Source organism: Drosophila kikkawai, chromosome 3L (assembly GCF_030179895.1).
Source record: "Drosophila kikkawai strain 14028-0561.14 chromosome 3L, DkikHiC1v2, whole genome shotgun sequence".
NCBI lineage: Eukaryota > Metazoa > Arthropoda > Insecta > Diptera > Drosophilidae > Drosophila > Drosophila kikkawai.
Window position 1 is genome coordinate 14,829,272 of NC_091730.1, and position 17,763 is coordinate 14,847,034.

General features: G+C 47.4%; 2 protein-coding genes across 3 annotated transcripts; one reads left to right on the top strand and one right to left on the bottom strand.

Annotated features, from left to right (window-relative positions):
* Positions 1-3: 3 nt before the first annotated feature.
* Positions 4-2,812, top strand: Cnb (centriole duplication and spindle assembly protein centrobin). Its single transcript, XM_017167516.3, has 4 exons — positions 4-1,564; positions 1,626-1,787; positions 1,848-2,185; positions 2,260-2,812. The coding sequence occupies exons 1-4, from the start codon at positions 347-349 to the stop codon at positions 2,675-2,677; spliced, it is 2,136 nt and encodes a 711-aa protein (XP_017023005.1). The 5' UTR covers positions 4-346; the 3' UTR covers positions 2,678-2,812.
* A 95-nt stretch (positions 2,813-2,907) lies between these two features.
* Positions 2,908-17,509, bottom strand: mv (lysosomal-trafficking regulator mauve). 2 transcript variants are annotated; one of them, XM_017167514.3, is made up of 18 exons: positions 17,302-17,509; positions 16,075-16,341; positions 15,875-15,951; positions 15,655-15,817; positions 15,479-15,589; positions 12,809-15,422; positions 11,049-11,840; positions 10,553-10,995; positions 9,420-10,412; positions 7,644-9,221; positions 7,418-7,588; positions 6,586-7,311; positions 6,393-6,526; positions 5,583-6,336; positions 5,024-5,524; positions 4,063-4,964; positions 3,518-3,982; positions 2,908-3,421 (listed from the first exon to the last, which is right to left on the bottom strand). In XM_017167514.3, the coding sequence occupies exons 2-18, from the start codon at positions 16,189-16,191 to the stop codon at positions 3,301-3,303; spliced, it is 10,662 nt and encodes a 3,553-aa protein (XP_017023003.1). In that variant the 5' UTR covers positions 16,192-16,341; positions 17,302-17,509; the 3' UTR covers positions 2,908-3,300. The 2 variants fall into 2 exon arrangements, with proteins under 2 accessions (XP_017023003.1, XP_070141044.1); XM_070284943.1 differs by lacking the exon at positions 17,302-17,509 and having other exon boundaries at positions 16,075-16,484.
* Between the last annotated feature and the right edge of the window lie 254 nt (positions 17,510-17,763).

The window sequence follows — 17,763 nt, forward strand, 5'->3', positions numbered from 1 at the left end:
AATGACAGTTGAGTTTTATCTCTTTCTCTTTCTTTTAAATAAACAAAACAAAACGTGCAAATTAGTTTAATGATTGTGAATATATTCAAAATATTTTGTAAGCTACAGCATTAAAAAAATTAAAAAGAGTTACCCATATAAATATTCTAATCTGCACACATATCCTCGCATGCGATATCTTAAACGATATTTTACACGATATGTGCAAGTGCATGACAACCCTGTTGCGTTGTTTACGCGTCGTCTCATCACCATAGCAACAACAACAACAAAAACCAATTGCATCTGCCGCAGGTTTCAGCGGATTTAGAGGACCATCTGGAGGAGTCGCTACAATGTATGAGGAATGAGCGACACGGACACGGACGACACCGATCTTCTGCTGCTCATACCGCCCAACTATTACACGGACACCGCCGAGCGGCTGCTGCAAGAGGTCAAGATGATGAGCGCAGGCGCGGCAGCGTCGGCGGATGCCCTGGCCATGCCACCACCCCCGGCACCCACGACTGCGGCATACCAGTTCCTGCATCCCAGCAAGAAAACGGAGCTAAATCATATTAACGCCAGGCTGCAGAACATTGGAATGGCGGAGGCAGAGGATGATCGGCCTTTCGAAACGCACTCCGATATATCTACAATATCCACAAACACGGTGAGGCACGGCGACAGGGTGCTACACGGAATGGTGCACTCCACGCCGAAGAGTGGATCTGTAGAACCCCCGATCAGGCACCGGCAACGGTCTACGGAGGATAATATCCTCCTCGAGATCGATCACTATCTGGAAGAGAACGTTGGGAATCGCTGGCAGCCCCGGGATCATCACCTTCATCACCACAGCGATGAACAACTGCGGAACGAACGGATGCTGGTGCAGGATGTGCAGCAGGCGGCTACCTCCCTGCCCAGCATGCGGCTGGCATCCTCTGCCTCCGGCTCATCCATGGATCCAGCCAGATGCCATCGAAATAGTTATGGCCAAGCCGAGAACAAACTCATCAGCCTGAGCGAACTCTGGGGAAAGAACAGCTACACGGGAACTGTCCTGGATAACAACAACTCGCCCCACCGAAGGCTGAGCAGTCCCTCCCTTAAGGAGGAGCAATTGCGGCGTCAGCACCTGGAGAAGACTATCCACACGCTGCAATCGCAGCTGCTAGAATACCAGCAGCGCATATCAGTGGCCATCGAAGTGGATCGTTCCAAGGATGCAGCCCTAGCCGGAGCAGAGCAAACTGCCAAGGCCCTCAACTATGAAGTACAGCAACTGCGGGACCGGATTCACCAGTTGGAAGCGGACCGAACCGAATCTCATGGCAAAATTGATAATCTGCAGCACGAGTTGGCGCAGGCAGTCAACTTGGCCACCAAGTTTCAGGAGAAGAACGAAAAACTAGAGACGGAAATGGATCATCAAAGGCAGGAGGCCAAGCAATGGGATGACAAGCTGGAACAGTTGGAAATCCAGCTGCACAGCAGCAGAAGAGCCGAGGAACTATCCCATGCGGAGCTCAACAAGCTGAGGGATAAGTTTGCCAAAGTGGATTATCAGCAGGAAAAGGTATGTTTTTAGATTAACTAAACATTAAAGATATATTTTTAAATTTTATTTTATATTTAAGCTCAAAACCCGCATAGAGGAGCTGGAGAAAGACAAGAGCACCTTAACACATCAGAAGGAAATGCTGCAGGAATATCATCAAAAGCAGAAAACTCGAGCGGATGCCTTGGAAACGCAGAGAAAGTCCCTGCAGGAGACCTTGGCCAACCTAACAGAAACTGAGGTGGGTCTAAAATAAGCTTTTTACTTAAACTCGCTCAAAAAATACCCCTTCTTTTCACAGACCAACCTTAAAAAGAAGCTGGAGGTCCAACAAAAATCCTTAAAGCAATATTACCAACAGCAAATGGAGAATGTGGTAGCCAAGAAGATGCAGGAGTTTCAAGATCAGTTGGACAAAACCGAAGAGCATCTCAAGAACGAGGCACGCGAGCGCGAAAGACTGATAGCCGAGCGGGCGGTAAAGCAGCTGGAAATGATCAATGAAAAGAACAATCAGGAACTGAATCTCATACAGGAGAAGCACAGCGAAGAGGTGGAGTTATACCGCCTGCAGCTGGCCAATGCCTCCAAAAAGATAGATGAGATGGATCTAAAGCTGGGCTGTTACAAAACCAAGCGGTAGGATAACTCTTTATAATATTAGAATATTTTTAAAATAATTAATTCTTAATTTTTCTAAACTTAAAAATCAGTGCTGACATAGCGGAGAAGCTGCATGGCGTGATGGAGGCTCAATGGCAGCAGGCTCTGGCCATACTCACCTCCCCCAGTGAAAATGCTCATAATCACACCTCTGATGACACCACGGATGGCGAGTCGCCTGATCTGAACAATGCCCGAGTTGTTTATCCAGAAACACCCAAGACCAGCAAATCGCAGCGCAGCAATAATACAGAGAAGAACAACCTGGATGTGGTGGGCAAACGGGATCCGCCCTCGCCCATGGACAAGCTGCAGGCTTACATAGAGCTGCTCCTAAGCAAATCTCCCAGTGATTTTGATAAACTCGATGAGATCCTGTCACTAACAACCGGCAAACATGGAAGCAAACAAGGCAAACCAAAGAGCGCAAGTGGGAACAGTAAGCTTCTACCGCCCTGGAAGTGCTGACATCAGGGGAGGCTACTCTATATAGGATTATATCTAGTAATAATTATAATATTTGATATATATATAGTAATAATTACGATGTATATCGTAGTTGTATATGCACTTTACTTAAGAATTGTAAAAGCAAATGATTTAGTTTAAAAAATTATGTGAGTTTTCTTTGATTCTATCTAGAATTCCCAACTATTTTTAGAGAAAATAAGAGATAATAAATGTAAAAAGTCCATCGATTAGTTTTCACAAAATATATGATAGTTTTTATTTGATAATATCAACAATATTGAAGGCAGCGATTGCATTTTGATGCATCGCAGGGAAAAAACGAAAAATACGAAAGGTATAATTATAAATCATAATAAAAGGTTTTGGTACAAAAGGTGTGTGTCTATGAGACGTAAGCCTAGGAATCTTATAAAGTCTTCTTCTGATATAACTAATTTGTGGCGGTCACAAAAGGAAAATATGTATTTATTTTAAAAGCAAACAATAATCCTCGTTGACCGTGACACAATATTAGTTTGTTCTTTGATTCAGCTGCTTTTTTTTTAAATTTATTATCTGTTTGTCATTGATATGCCTTAAGTGTGAGTTTAGTGAGTATGTTTAAGAGTCTAAACCGATGCTCATTTGTAGACAATTTGCGGAAACTTTGGGGCATTCCCGTAGAGTCCCTCAGATTCCCACACCTGGATGTGGGACTCTCGCGTTAGCACCACCAAATGCTGATGTGTCGAATAGCAAATGCTGCAAGAGAGGGATGAAATAGTTTAAGTGTTAAAAAGACTTCTTGTGACTAGATTTCTCTCAGAAATTTCTTATTATAGATTCAATAAAACCCACCTTCGTATTGGCGAAGTGCCCGTGGTTAGTTCACTGACAAAGCTCAAGTTCCAGCTGGACCAGAACCGCACAAATCCACCCTCCACGGCGGTGGCTATCACATTAACGCCCACGCCCTCCTTGATGTACGAGTAACACACGGCCATGATGCGATCCTCATGCACCAGATGCTGCACATACCGAGCATTGACCGAGTGCAAACGCAGAATGGACTTGCCATTGGGATTCACATTCACATTCACAAAGTCGTCCAGGTTTTCCTCAGTCACCTCAAAGCACTCGTCGGCCACAACTGCTAGGGATGTGGGTCTTGAGGCAGCTGCAGATGCTGCCGATGGAGACTGTGGTTGGGCGGGCAGTGTATGCACTGTGACAATGTCACCCAATGTGGGACTGATGGCCACATGCGTTATGGGCGACTGGTGAATCTCGGCCGGACGGGCAATCGTACGCACATAACTCCAACTGGAATTATAAGAAAAATGTATATAGAATATGAGAATATGGGTATGGTATAAAAAAAAGGATAAAAAGGATTCCCTTACTCATTGAGGTCCCAGATCACAGCTATGCCATCGCGTCCCGCGGTAACCGCAATCTTGAACTCCACGGACAGGGTAATACAAGTGATCTCATCGGTGTGCCGCACCAGCAGTGTTGGTCCTAACCAAGTCAGATCGGCTCCATCACGCTGCAGGGCATCGCCAGAAAAGGAATTGCTAGACGAATTCACCGAAGAAGCAGAGTGCGTGGGATGGAGACTGCCCGCTTCATCAGATCTCTCAGAGCCACCGACTACCATGCCCTTGCTGGTCATCTTGCGGAAAGCCGAGTTGTACGACAGACTGAAGCCACGAACATAGCTCTGTCTTCCCTTGGCAGAAGCTCTCTGGTGGGCAGCATCCAGACCGCCGGCACACTTGTACACACTGACCCTGCCGGATTTGTGGCCAAACCATAGCTGATTCGAGTTGACATCGCAGCCACAGGCGGTGATGTCGTCAAAGGTTCCATTGTGCAGCAAGTTCTTCGGCTTGGCTTGTGGCTTATTCAGCGGTTGGATCCTCACAATCCGATCATCGTAGCCCCAGGAGATCACATTGTATGTGTCCGGGTCGGCTCCTTGCATGACACTGGCTCTAGCCGGCAAAGCGTACACCACATTTGTGTTGCTGAAGCTAACCAAGTGCTCGGTGCCGGGGATCTTGTGAATGTTGGCCCAGGATGGTGGCTTTAGCTGCGGCGAACCCACATAGACGCCCCAGCGCAGACCGCGAACAGTGGACACTATTGGTTTGTCCACCAGAGCATAGTCCAGGGCCTTAGTGGCCGGATGTGGCGACTTGAAGAGCTGTCGCGGCATTTGGCCATATGTCTTTACCATCGTCTTGACCGCCTCCCTTTCTATGGGATCGCTAATCTCCGAGTCCAGGAAGACGGCGTAGGTCTAAGCATACAACAAAACAATTAAAATCCTTAAGGGATTTCCTTGTTATCACTACTCACCGCCGGATGAAAGACATTGATGGCCTCCACGGCACTCTCGCCGCTCTGCTTGTAGCCGTAGATTAAATCAATCCAATTATGAATCTGATTCCGTACCAATTCCGATTCCAGAGCCTGTCGATGGATAAGCACAAAGAGCCGCGAGTCTCGCTGACACCAAGGAGGCAAGGAGACATCCTCAACACGTTCACCATTCTGCCGACAGCCGAAATTGAAGCGTTCAAAGTTATCAAACATTTCCGGCAGGCAAAAGAATTCCGGTATAAGCTCCTTGACATCTGTGGGACTGTCCCGACTGGCCAGTAGCCAGGTGGTATTCAAGGCATGGAACGTGCGATCCGGTAGATCAAAATCATTGTCCTGGTAGCGCAGGAAATAGCTGGTAAACGGTGGAACCCTCACCAAGAAGTGGAGTACAGTGCCGGAATTGGAGTAATGGGAACTGTAGTGATAGGGCTTAAGAATCAGCGAGCCCATGGTGGTGTTTGTACTGTCAATGTACTGAAATTAAGATTATTATTAGAGATTATTATAGAGCATGATTCCTAGCTCAACTCACCATATAGTTGCTGACATAGTGCTTCTCATTCTCCTCCACTTGCACGGCAATGGGTCGCCCCAGACGTCGGAAGTTCTGTGCCTCCCTTAGATCCAATATTTCCGAGCTGTAGTTGGCCAGCACCCAGGGAAACACAGGGTACTGCATGAGATCGTTGTAAGTACGTCCGGAGATTTGGTTCAGTGTCATCAGATACTCCCAATTGGTGAGCAATCCCTCTCGCCACTGCTGCGTAATGGCCAGCACTTTGGCCTGATCGGGTGTGGCCACGATTTTATCACAGAATACCTCGCGCATGATCTTCCAATCGTCGGCGTTCTGCAGCGAGAAGAACAGCGACTTGTTCGTGTCCAGGAGTATCTCAAAGGCCGTCTCCTGATGCTGGTAACGTTTCAGCCAGATCTCCGTTATGTTGGCAATATCACAGTTGACGTTGAAGTACCGGCATCGATACGTGGCCAGAAAGTACAGCTTCAGGTCGGTTATAATGATCTCACCCTCGATCTCACCGTCAACGGGCAGGAACTTGGCAGCAAAGTTGTACAGAATTTGAGAGTTCAGGGATATATTCAATTGCTGATCGTAACTGGAAATAAGGTAGTCCAGGGGACGCATGTAGGGTTCAAGATCCTCGCGTTGTCCCTTGCCCGGCCTGTATTCCTGCATGAAGAAGCGTCGATCAATGTCCAGGTGGCAGCGGCGTAATCTTGTGTGCACCCGCGAAGGTCCCTCCGTGTCGTCCAGCTCCCAGGAGCTGAATTGAATATTTGTAAATGAGTTTCTTTCTCTTTAAGGGGATATAAGGCTTACCTTTCAGCTCTCTCGGCGCAGTGCCAGGGTGCGCCCTCATGGGTCATTCGGCGTATAATCTCCAGCCATTTAGTGTAGGTGTAGGTGTCATCATACACCTTCATGTGGCACATCAGAGCCTTACGCTCCGCGTTCTAAAAGGGAAATCAACATTTTCAGCTCCAATAAGTTCTCAAAAAATTAAGAAATTCACCTGAAGTTCGGCCACCTTTCTCGTTGTCACCATGGAGGATTCAATGCAATGCTGTACCAGCGGCTCAAATCTGTATATCGTCTTCTCCAGCAATGTCTTCTGCTTGGCCGCCATATTGTTGCGGTTCTGATCGAGGCGATCCAATTCATGCACCAGATTCCACGACGAATCATTCTCCTTGATGCCCAAAACATCGCAAAGTCTCTGCAGATTTTCAATGGGCTCCGCCATGTCCTCTAGCAATGAAAGCCAAAGCAAAGCCTTGATCATCTTGCCATCGCAAATGATGGCTCGCTGGAATTCATCCTGCTGCTGGGATCGCCACAATGCGTCTACAATGTAGGAACGCAGGTCACGCGGCCGTGAAGGTTGCAGGCCCCAGGCAATAAAGTTGTTGCAACGTTGATTGCTGGAAATGCCGTAGGAAACGAGGAGCTGGAAGAGAGCTAGCTCCTGGGAACTCGCCACATAGCTAGGTCCCGTGGTCTGTGCCACACCCACGGTGAAAAACTGCGTGCAGCGATCGATGAGGAGTTCCACGCGGGTGCGCAACTCCGTCGGACTTAGAGAGGAATCATTGCTTGGTATTCGGAAGCTGTTGGGCTCAAACAGTTTGGTCAGCCATTCCAGCTGGAGCTGAGCTTGCACCGTGCGGAAGCTGCGCATAATCTGCTGGGGTTGCTTGTCTTGGTAGAAGACCAGCAGGTTGAGTATGTCCCAAACGAGCTGAGGAAAAGAAAAGTAACCTTAAGTATATCCATAATTCGGTGTGGCCACATTTCAAAAATGTATTGTGTAATAATAATAATATCACAACATTTAAAGCACTTACATTGATTTGACCCACCGAACGCAAAGCTCGCTCACCAATACTGGCCAGCAGCTCCACAATGGACTCATCTGCATTTGGCTGGCCCAAGCGTAGAGAATAGATCTTGAACAAGGCTTTGACCGAGCACTGCAGCAGGCCGTACTCAATCAGACAGGGTTGATCATCGGGATTCTAAGGGAGCCAGGAAACAAATTATAAGTGTAAAGTTCTTATTTATATAACCCACCTCCATATAGACCCTTAAGAGAGCCTTAAACACACGCTGCGGCTCTGTTCCCTCGGCTATGGCCAGCAGGGCCTGCAAGCCAAAGCGCTGGCGTATCCTTAAAGAAGCCTCGCCGTTCAGCATATCCGCCAGGCTGCCATGCACCCCGCTAGTCCAGGCCAAACAAGCCTCAAACATGGTTATATCACAGCCATGGATGGTCAGCTGGTTGGCCAGATGCACAGGATACAGCGACTTGATGGCTGCATTTAGTTCTCCGCTGGCCAAACGCTTCGTTAGCACTTCAAGAAGCTGGATAACGGCCTGCCGGACAGCACAACTACGTTGGTTAGCAAGCACCAAAAGCAATTCCAGCTTTACGTAATGACGGGTAACCACATCCACTGCAGAGTCTGGGAGCAGGCACAGGAAATCCTTGAGCAGGATGAGCAGACGCTGTTGAAGTCTTATAATCCCGGGCTGATCATAAAAATCTGTTTTCCTATTCGGCAGGGATAACTGTCCCGAGCTGGGGGTACTATGGCCTGAGGGCTGCCACATCTTGCTCAGATGCAGGTGCGGATGGATGCGCCTTCGGGCTATCTTTAGGGGACTTCGCTTGGGACTGCCAGTGTTCGTAGGATGCCGCCGTTTGAACTTCAAGCGCCAACGTGTGGCCTCCACAGGACTCATTAGTCGCAGGGCAGTCTTGTTCAGATTCGAACAGTCGGCCATTTGCTCCAGTTGCTCCTCGAAATCATTGACGGCCTTTCTGTAAGCGGATGTGCTGGTATGCAGGCGTCGCAGCTTCTTGATTCTCTCTGCTCTCTCGGGATCCAGCTCCTGCGGCTGAGGAGGATTCAGTTGCCGCCGCAGGGAAGTGGTAACCCTACTCAAATTAGTTGCCACCAAAGATCTCTCCTTGGCCGGTTGCTGGGCCGTCAGGAGGAAATAGAAATGCGTCCTGTCATGGGTAACATAACACTCGCTGGGCTTGTGCAGTAGCAGGAGCAGTTTCATGATCTCATCCAGCATCGAGGATTCCGGAGGTGAACCCGCAAACACAGCCAGAATTTGGACAAAACACTCGGCGGCATAGGGTGAAATTTGTACAGGACTCGGTGACTCGATGACATAGACCTTGCAGAGATTGAGTAAGGCCACCAACAAACCAGATTTCTGCAGCTGTTCCATGTTAAAGTCCCGCTGAGGATGCTTATCCCGGGTCAAAGCCAAAATAGAGCAAAAGAGCATGTCCAGAACATCAGAGTGGGTGGCCCCGGAACGATGCCAGTCCGAGTAGCGTTGCAGGACGGCCAGCAGCAGGCGGGGATACACTAGAGTAGCCATTGTGTTGTCATTTACACTCAGGGATTCACCCTTCCTGCTGATCAGCGCCTGGGAGCAGGCATTGTTCACAATACTACGCAGTAGCTGCACATCTTTGCTGCATTTATCGGATTTTATCACATAGCCTATGAGTGCCAGGTAATCCTGCCGCTGAAACTCTGTGTACAGCTGGGCATCCGAATGGGCCACCTGGAGCAGCAGGTCCAGAGCCAATGCCTGGGTATTGGCATTGCCACTAAGCTCCACAATCTGTTTGAAATATTAATAAATGTAAACGAAAAGAAGCTCATTTCGAGGTACTTCGAGGTTTTTATACTAAATCGATCTAAATATCTAATACTATCTATGGTATATTATATAGTCGTCTGATATACTTCTGATTAAATTTATAATACCCTGCAAGTGTATACAAAAATATTCCACAGTTTATAATAAAATTCAACTCACCCTGGCAAAAAGATACAGCAGCGTGGAGAGTCCACCGCTGAGGGAAGTGGCCGCCTGCAGGGTCTGTGGCTGGTGCTGCAGCAGCTCACCATACAGCATGTGTCCATGCGGCTGCCCATAGCAGGCCATATCCAGCTCCTGGCTGGCATCGTAGCTCATCACCAGATCCGGCTGCTGGGCGGTATAGACCAAAACCCTAGCCTGCCTCAGTTGCCGCATACACTCCAAATGATTCCCAAAATTCGAAGAGGCCAGCTTGCCCAGACTCACAAAACCATAGTTGGGCTTCCAGTTGGCCACTTGACACTGGGTGAACTCCGTGAAATCCGGACCCATGGCTGTCAGATTCATCATAAGCGAGGGATCCACCAATCGACGCCTGAAGAGAATCACATTGGACAGAGCGTAGCGGGGATACGAACCATCCAGGGTGGACCGCGAGGAGGAGGAATTGCTGCCGGGACTCCTAGTGGGTTGTCCCTCGCCCAAGGCCAGCATCTGGAAACTATGCACCCGTGTTAGCTGGCGCAGATTATGGAAAGGCAAGCGCATGGTGTGCTGTTCCAGGCCATCCAGAAAAATGCTAATCTCCAAAGCATCTCCTTTTCGCAGGAAACCAAAAACTAGATGCATCCACTTGTGGCGTGGCAATCGCAGATGCTGCAGCTGCACAGGCGAGCCCTCGAAGTAACCGCCCGAGGAATCAGCCGTTGTTGACTGGTGTCCATTGAGCAAGTGCATTTGCCCGAAGCTGTTGAGTAGAGCTAACTTGGTCTGCTTGAGGGCTTGCCGAATGCTTCCTCCATTGGCCGCTGCCTGGGTATTGGCGGATATCACAGATGCTGTCTCAGCACTGGCATCCATATGCTCCTCTACGCGAACTGGCGACAGTTGCTCATTGGGCTTGACCAGCTCAAAGATTAGCTGCATGTTGTGGCTTATGTAAATGCTGACCATAGCCTGGTTGGTGCCCAGGGAAAGTAAGTGCAGTTTCTGGAGAGGATTAAGGGGATTTAAAGGGCTGATTATACTCTAAATAATAAATTAATTCATAAATTAATTAATTTTAAATTATTTAATTTAATTAACATAAAATTCTATCTGATTTTTAGCTAATATGTTTCTTAACTCACCGTTAAATCCTCTCCCGAGTAACGTGTCTCGTCATCGTTGAACTGCATTGAGTTGCGATGGATATGCTGACCCTTCAGCTCCATCCAGAGGGATAATGTCAGGCCATCAGGTTGCCAAAGCCTTGTTTGGGTCACCGGAAAAATGCAGGCAGCCCGGGTGAACAAAGTACTCGTCTGGCATTGCTGGTGATGCAGTCTAATACGTTCGATCTGCTCGCTGACCAGCGGCTCCGAAGTGATCACAATCTTGCCATCTGTGTTAATTGGAAACTCTAGCTCCATGCAGGGCTGAGCCTTTCGCAGTGAACCTGAGGATATGTGGTGCATGTGGCGCATCAGCAGATCCACTGGAGGCTGTCTGGAGGCCAGAATCGAGTAGTAACACTGCAGGATTTCTGGTGTATTGAGGTGAGTAATGAGCTCCAAGATGGATTGTTGAAGTTCTGGGAAAGAAATAAAGATCTAATAATCTTATTAAATGCAAACTCCAACTCACCCCTCAATCTCGGATCACTGCAGCTTAGAATCGGCGCAAAACCCTTGAGCAGACACAGAGGTCCGCCCAGATAATCCCTGATGACAAACAATCTATTGGCCAGCTGGGTGAGGCTCTCGGTCCAACCATTCGGCTGCTTCATGCAGAGTTGCGAAAGCTCGGCCAGCATTTGAACTACCAGCTGGCTGAGACCCTGGTGCATAATATGGGTGCGATAACGGGAGGAGGGCTGAAACGGAGTCCAGGATTCATTGGGCGCCATCACGCCGCCATTGAGTTCGCACTCGGATTCGCTGAGGTCTGCAATCTCGCCATCCGCCTCGTAACCTTCATCAGCGGTAAGGTAAAACTCGTGTTCATTTTCGCTTAGCTCCAGTTCGCTATCGGCGGCACAACTCAAGGAGGCTCTTGTAGAAAAGTAATCCGCATCCACGCCTCCAGCATTCAGTTCACTGGAGTTTGGCCTCCTTCTGGGAGTCGGTGGTGTGGCCAGGGAGTTTTTAGCCGGCAGCTTAACCGGCTGCAGCAATCGGGGCAACTCCACGCTGCCGCTGTTGAACGAACGAGCACGTGGTCGTGGCTGTTGCGAGTCCCCCGAGGGACTGCTCACCACGCCCGCCGGGTGCTCCTGATGCTGGCTGCTCGATAGCTCGGCTATCTTCAGCAGAGTTTGCAGGGTCTGGATCACGGCATTGTCTCTGGCATGCTGTTCACCATGCTCTGACCAATTATCCGAGGCATGAGTAAGAATAATAGCGCGCAACTTGCGCAGGTGCTTCTGCATCTTCTCCACTGTAACGACGAAACAGAGATTATCAGCGCGATGATGTTGATGTTGAGATGCTTACTGATAACCTATCTCTCCTGTCTGCCTAACTGGAGCGAGTCGTCAGCGCTGGACGAGCGCCAAAGCAAAAGTGTCTAGTCTGGAATGTATATCTCGTTTCTGTGCCTCTTCCCTGTGTAGCTGTAGCTGTATCTATATCCGTATCTCTGTATCTCTCGCTTTGTCTCTGTGTATCTCCGATGTTGTAACGTGTGTACACATAGAAATTCAATCCCAGCACAGCACAGCACAGAGCCTTGTAAATGCCGCGCATTATACTCGACCGACTGACTAACTGTCTAACTAGCCTAGCTGCCTGGCTTATAATTAACTCTCCTAGTCCGCAGCCACAATCACAACCACAACGACCCGTTATTAGCCGGAGACACAGAGCTTTAGCTCTAGCCGAGAGTCTAGAATCTAGAGCTGGATTGTGGAATGATGACAGTAGGTGCCTTGTTCTTGCTTCTCCCTCACCAGGGCCTTATTTCTAGGGCTTCCACCCGAGCCGAGTGCTCGTCGATTGTGTTCTGTATTGGCAACGCATTAGCCGCGGAATGTAAAGGGGGGAACCAACCAGATGGGAGGTTAGCCAAGGGAAAACTATGGTGGGTTTGGGAATGCTCTACTATAGGAGTCTTGTCACAAAAAAATAGTTCAATTATAGGTAAAAGAAACTCTTTAGAAAGACTGTTAGCCATAGAAATTTTAAGAATTATGCCTCTTAATTATACCCTTTTTTTTTGGGATTTACATCGTTAAAATTCTCAAAAATTAAAATTTAATACATAGTACAGGACAGCGCAAAAATAAATTATTTTTGTATTATAAAAAAACGTTAAACCATCTTAAAACACTCTAGCTATCCGTAATACCCTGACTTGGTTATTATTTTCTTCGAGGTAGCCAAGCAAACAATCTCTCTGACACTTACCTTCCTCGTTTTGGAACCCTTTGATGCATATGGCCATGGTCGCCTCGAAGAGTTTGAGCAAGAGTTTCTTGCATTCCCCGTTTGGTTCGTACAGGCACAGTAAATCCGCTTCAATATTGCCACTTGTGGGGGAGTTTCTCTCCGGACTGCCACCGAATATGGAGCCCACAATGTTGAAGAGCTTGCTGATTAAGCCATTGGCTGCTACTTCCTCTTCGTTTGGCAGGATCAAAGATGAAGTGGTTGAGTCCTTGGTAGTGACTGTTCCTTGCTGACTGCTGCCACGGATGTCAAAGAGCACGATACTCTCGTCCGGCTCACTGGAACGGAGTTGCTCAAGGAACGAGGGTGCGGCTGTATCCCGGGAGTAACTATCAATTACCGAGGCGTAGTCCAGAGAGGAATCCGCATAGTCCGAACTGGCAGCCGTTGTGACCGAGACTGAAACTGAGGCGGCACCGCCGAGTGGCAGCTGCGAGACCAGCGTTTCCAATGAACTTGAGTTGCAAATGCCAGTGGCGGTGGCGGCGGCTCCTGCGGTGGGCGTGGTTGCGGTGGAGGTTGTTGTGGTTGTGGTTGCTCCCATTGCGGCTTTGGGTAGCATGAGGAAACATCCCAATGCATTGTAGTTCAGCTTGAGTATGTCAATGATGTTTTTATCCCCATGCCGCAGCTTCTTCTCCTCTGGAAACTCTGTTACCCGGTCTCCCGCTGGCGATTCCACCTCCTCATCCTCATTGTCCAGCATTTCCACGGGTATCGAGTAGATTTTGGCAAACTCGTTGTAAAACAACTGGCTGGTCTTGAGCAGCTCAAAGTTCAAAGTCCATTGCAAGGCCGTTATGTAGAGTATGTCCGCTGGCTTGTGTCCTTCCAGCTTCAGTGAGGGACAGCCCTCGTCTAGCCAGAATTTGCTATGTGAATTTTTGGAGCACTTAGACAGCAGGGCCTGGAATAGCTGCGAGGCCTTATCGCTGCTATTCAACTGCAGTTGGATGAGTCGCCTGCTCAGCGTTATCTGTTCCTGGCTGTTTTCCCCGAGAAAAGCAATGTTATCAATGCCCACCTTGATGAGATCACACACTCCCCGCTGGAGTTCTGGTATGGCCAATAGATCCTGCATGTAGCGTATGTTCTCCTCGTTGTAGAAGGCTTTCACCAGCCGAATGTCGCTCAAGTACATTACAAATATGCTCAGGCATTCGTGGAGAGCCCGGTAGTTGTCTAGTCTACTAGGTAGCTGCAGGGGGGAGAGTTTGCTGTTCCTCCTTTGATTGTCTTTGCTTTCTATAAGCTCTTTATGTTGGCGAAAAATGGGTAGAGCCACCTCGGCCAGTATGCCAGCGGCCAAGTCATAGGAGAGCAGGTAAGCAATGTGTTTTAAATGCTTCAAAAACAACAGCAAGGCGGGGGTGTTTAGCAAAGGCTTGTAGTTGTCCTTGTAGATGCTTAGTAGATCCAGGTGAAAGCTTGGCGACTTGAGCTTCTCCTCGCAACTGGGACATCCCTGGGGCGCCCGCTTCACAAAGATTGTGTGCAAGACATTGTAGTGCAGGAATTTATAGGCCAACTTCTGATAACTGCTTGATGAAAGCTGAGTGGCCAGCTGTAGGCAGGTGGCAAAGTTCCTCGAATTGTAGTGACAGCAACAGCTTCCCGTGCGCAGCAGACTCCTAACACTGTGCTCCTGCAGCTCGGCCTCTAGGCTGGGCAGGAGATGGTAGAGCTTGCCCTGAAAGTAACAGCTCAAGGAACCGGCTCCCATGCAATGCAATTGACTGCTTCTCTGCCTCTTGTGGCGCGTATGTGGTTGCTTGGGCAGTGTGGTTGATGTGCTGCTCTCCATCAGACTCTGCAGATGCTGTTCCTGTCGCGACAAGGTGTCTGTCAGTCGCAAGAGCAGCTTGTAAATATGCAGGAATAAAATAGAAGTCGAATTGGAGTTGGCTGCCTCCTGCAAGACCTCAAAGCAGGCATCAAAGTTCCTCACATCGATCTGATTCAGCTCCCGTACTCCATTATCCACAAGATTGTGCAGAGAGCCAAACATAATGTAGAGCAAGCCATGGGCCAGCAGGGGACTCCTCCGATTGGCAGTCAATGCATAGAGCAGTTGCCCGAAATTGCTATTAAAATCATGGACATTTAACTGCTGCTGCTCTAGGATGTAAAAATTATTCACACAGTGGGCAATCAGTTGAAGTAACTCAAATTTTATGATCTCGTCGTTGTCTTGCTCCTCCTCTTGCTCCAAGCTGGAGCACAAATGTCCCAAAGCGAAATTATGCACAGTGACACTTAGCTGGGACTCTTGCTCGGCATCCACACACCGCGTTAGGAGTTGGATAAGCAACAGGGCCAAGTCATCGCTGCTTTTCGTTGTCCTTTTAAAATCCTCAAAGTTCTCTTTGATGGAATTGGTTTCATGGTTGTTTAATTGACTTGTTTGAGGCTGCTGTCGTCGCGGTTTTTTGCTTTGCCAAGCCAGGTAAAAGCTGCCTATGAACTGGGAAATGCTGGTCAATGGAGCCAGTGGCTGATTGGCGGGGCTCCACTTGCAGTTAGGAAACAGATTGATGCACAGCTGGCAGAGGCTCTTTTGGGAAGCAATGTGCTGTGTAGGTAAAGAGAAAAATTAGTTTAAAAGATGAGCAAATAACTCAAGCTTACCTTGATATTTACGCGCAAAAGAAAGGCCAGCAGGTGATGGCCCAACTTGTCGGTGAGAAATGTGCGCAGGGCAAGTATCTTGTTGCAATCACTGGGCGTGCTGAGTATGAGCTGAAACGTGGAGAGATAAAGACACTCTTAGAAGACTTCCAGGATGAGCAGGTACCTCGACCCACCTGAGCTAGATTGTGTTGCTTGCGCAGCTGCTTGATGCACTTGTCCTGCTGCTCTGGCTCCTGTTCCGGGCTGTTGTTTTGAGATCGCTTGGCTTCGCTAATGATTTGATAGACCTGTTCCAGTAAGTAAGAGCAGAGCTCTTCTGGCAGCAGGTTGAAGTGGCTGGAAGAAGGTGAAAGGTAAATTATGTTAATCTAAAAACTTAAACTATATAATTACCTATTGAGCCAAGCATCTTCCAGCGCCTCATCATCCAGAAACTGGAAATTATACAACAAAAGCCAAAGCCAGTGGTCCTGTGAATGGAGAAAATAAATATATTATACAAAAATATAAAATAAAAGTAAAGAAAAACCAACCACAACAACGATAAGACCTGAGACTATCAATGGGGACGAAGGAGATTTTCATACACAAACCTTGACACTCGCATCTTCCTGCTCCGAGGCCTGGAGATATTGGGTCCACAGTCGGTTCAGGGTATCCAGTAGCAGCTGCTGCTTCTGTTCCTCCACCTTCACCTCCATCCCGGCCATGGAAAATCACAGATAATGGAGGAGACGCGAAGAAGCTGCTCCGGCTAACCAGCAACTCATCAAGCATCGGGCAATGGTGTTTACGTTCTGGACGCTCGGAGCGATGAGACCAAACTGAATGCGGCTATGGCGATCGAAGGAGAACGCCAGCTTTAATTACAAATAAAAAATTAAATAATTAAAAATAAGTACTGTAGAAGTTCATTAAATAGAGATATATGACATTAAAAAAAATTTATATAAAAATACAGAGAATATTAAATTTCTTTTCTTGCTCCAAATAAAAATTTAATTAAAGCTAGAAAATTTCAACAAGTATAAAAAAATATGGAGATACAACGCCAGCTTAGGTTTATAAAAACCAATCCTATACATCCTTTTTATTGTTTTTATTAAATTAAATTTTTAAAATTAAGTAAAGACCTTCATTTCCACTTTTAATTCCCTTTTAAAATCGGAGCTTTCATTAAAGAAAAATTCTTTTACAGAAGCTTTACTGTATCTCTTTTGTGCGTGAGATTACGTGAGGAAATGAGCTGCTGAGAGGAGGTAGACTATCAGGCGTAGGAGGAGTAGAATGAGGAGCAGTAAGAGCAAGCAGAAGCCAAAGATTAAGCCGGTGATGTTGATAATTCGGTGTGTGTGTGTGTGTGTGCGGAGTGGAAACTTTAGTTGTTGTTGCGGGAAAACTATTAAGATTGCTATTAATAGCGTTCAGCGCCTGGCATTGCATTCGTTCGACGCTCTCCGACTTGGTTGCCAAGCCGGTGGTAATGATAGTTGCTCATGGGGAGAGGTGCCCGAGGTGGATCGGTGGATCGGTGGCCGCGTAAACAGCTGGCGGTGATGCGTGTCTGTAACGGCCACTGAATCCGCGATAAGCGGCACAAACTATACACAAATCCCAGGCAGAAGATCAGACCGTCGCCTTCTGCAGCGTCTCGACCATTGACCAGCATCGAAATCCTTATCAGCGGTGCCTATTTTTTTTTACCACAAGAACTCCACTCCTATTTCCCAACTGCGTCGTAGTACCGAATTATTCATTGCAAATATAGTATATTTGGGGGAAATATAGCGCATAAATTAAATACAACACCATTAGCTCACCTTTAAATAGTGCTCTTTTGTTGCTGCAGCAAATAGCAACTAATATTAAAACGCAATTTTTTACATTTCCATTTTTGTTGCTCCTAAGCCACTTGTTTTTGTCTTGTTATTTTAGCAAATTTTCAACAATTTGTTGTTATTTCTCTCCGTGTGTGTGTGTGTGGGTTGAGCGTGTTGGTGCGCGTTGTGACTTGTATTGTTTAGCGAAAAAAATAAACAAATTAAAGCTGATTTTGTTATTGCTGCCATCAGCTGTAGTTTTTGTGTCGTTTTCTGGAGGAAGCAATGCGGTCACACTAGGAATCTATTCAAATTGGAACTGGTAATGGTCTTATGACACTGTATTGCAGTTTTTATTATTCAGCTACTTTTTTAGGTCTTTCAATTAAAATAATTGTAATTAATTGAATTTTGTTTTTATTAATATCTAATTAGTTAGTTTATATATTTTTAATTTATAAT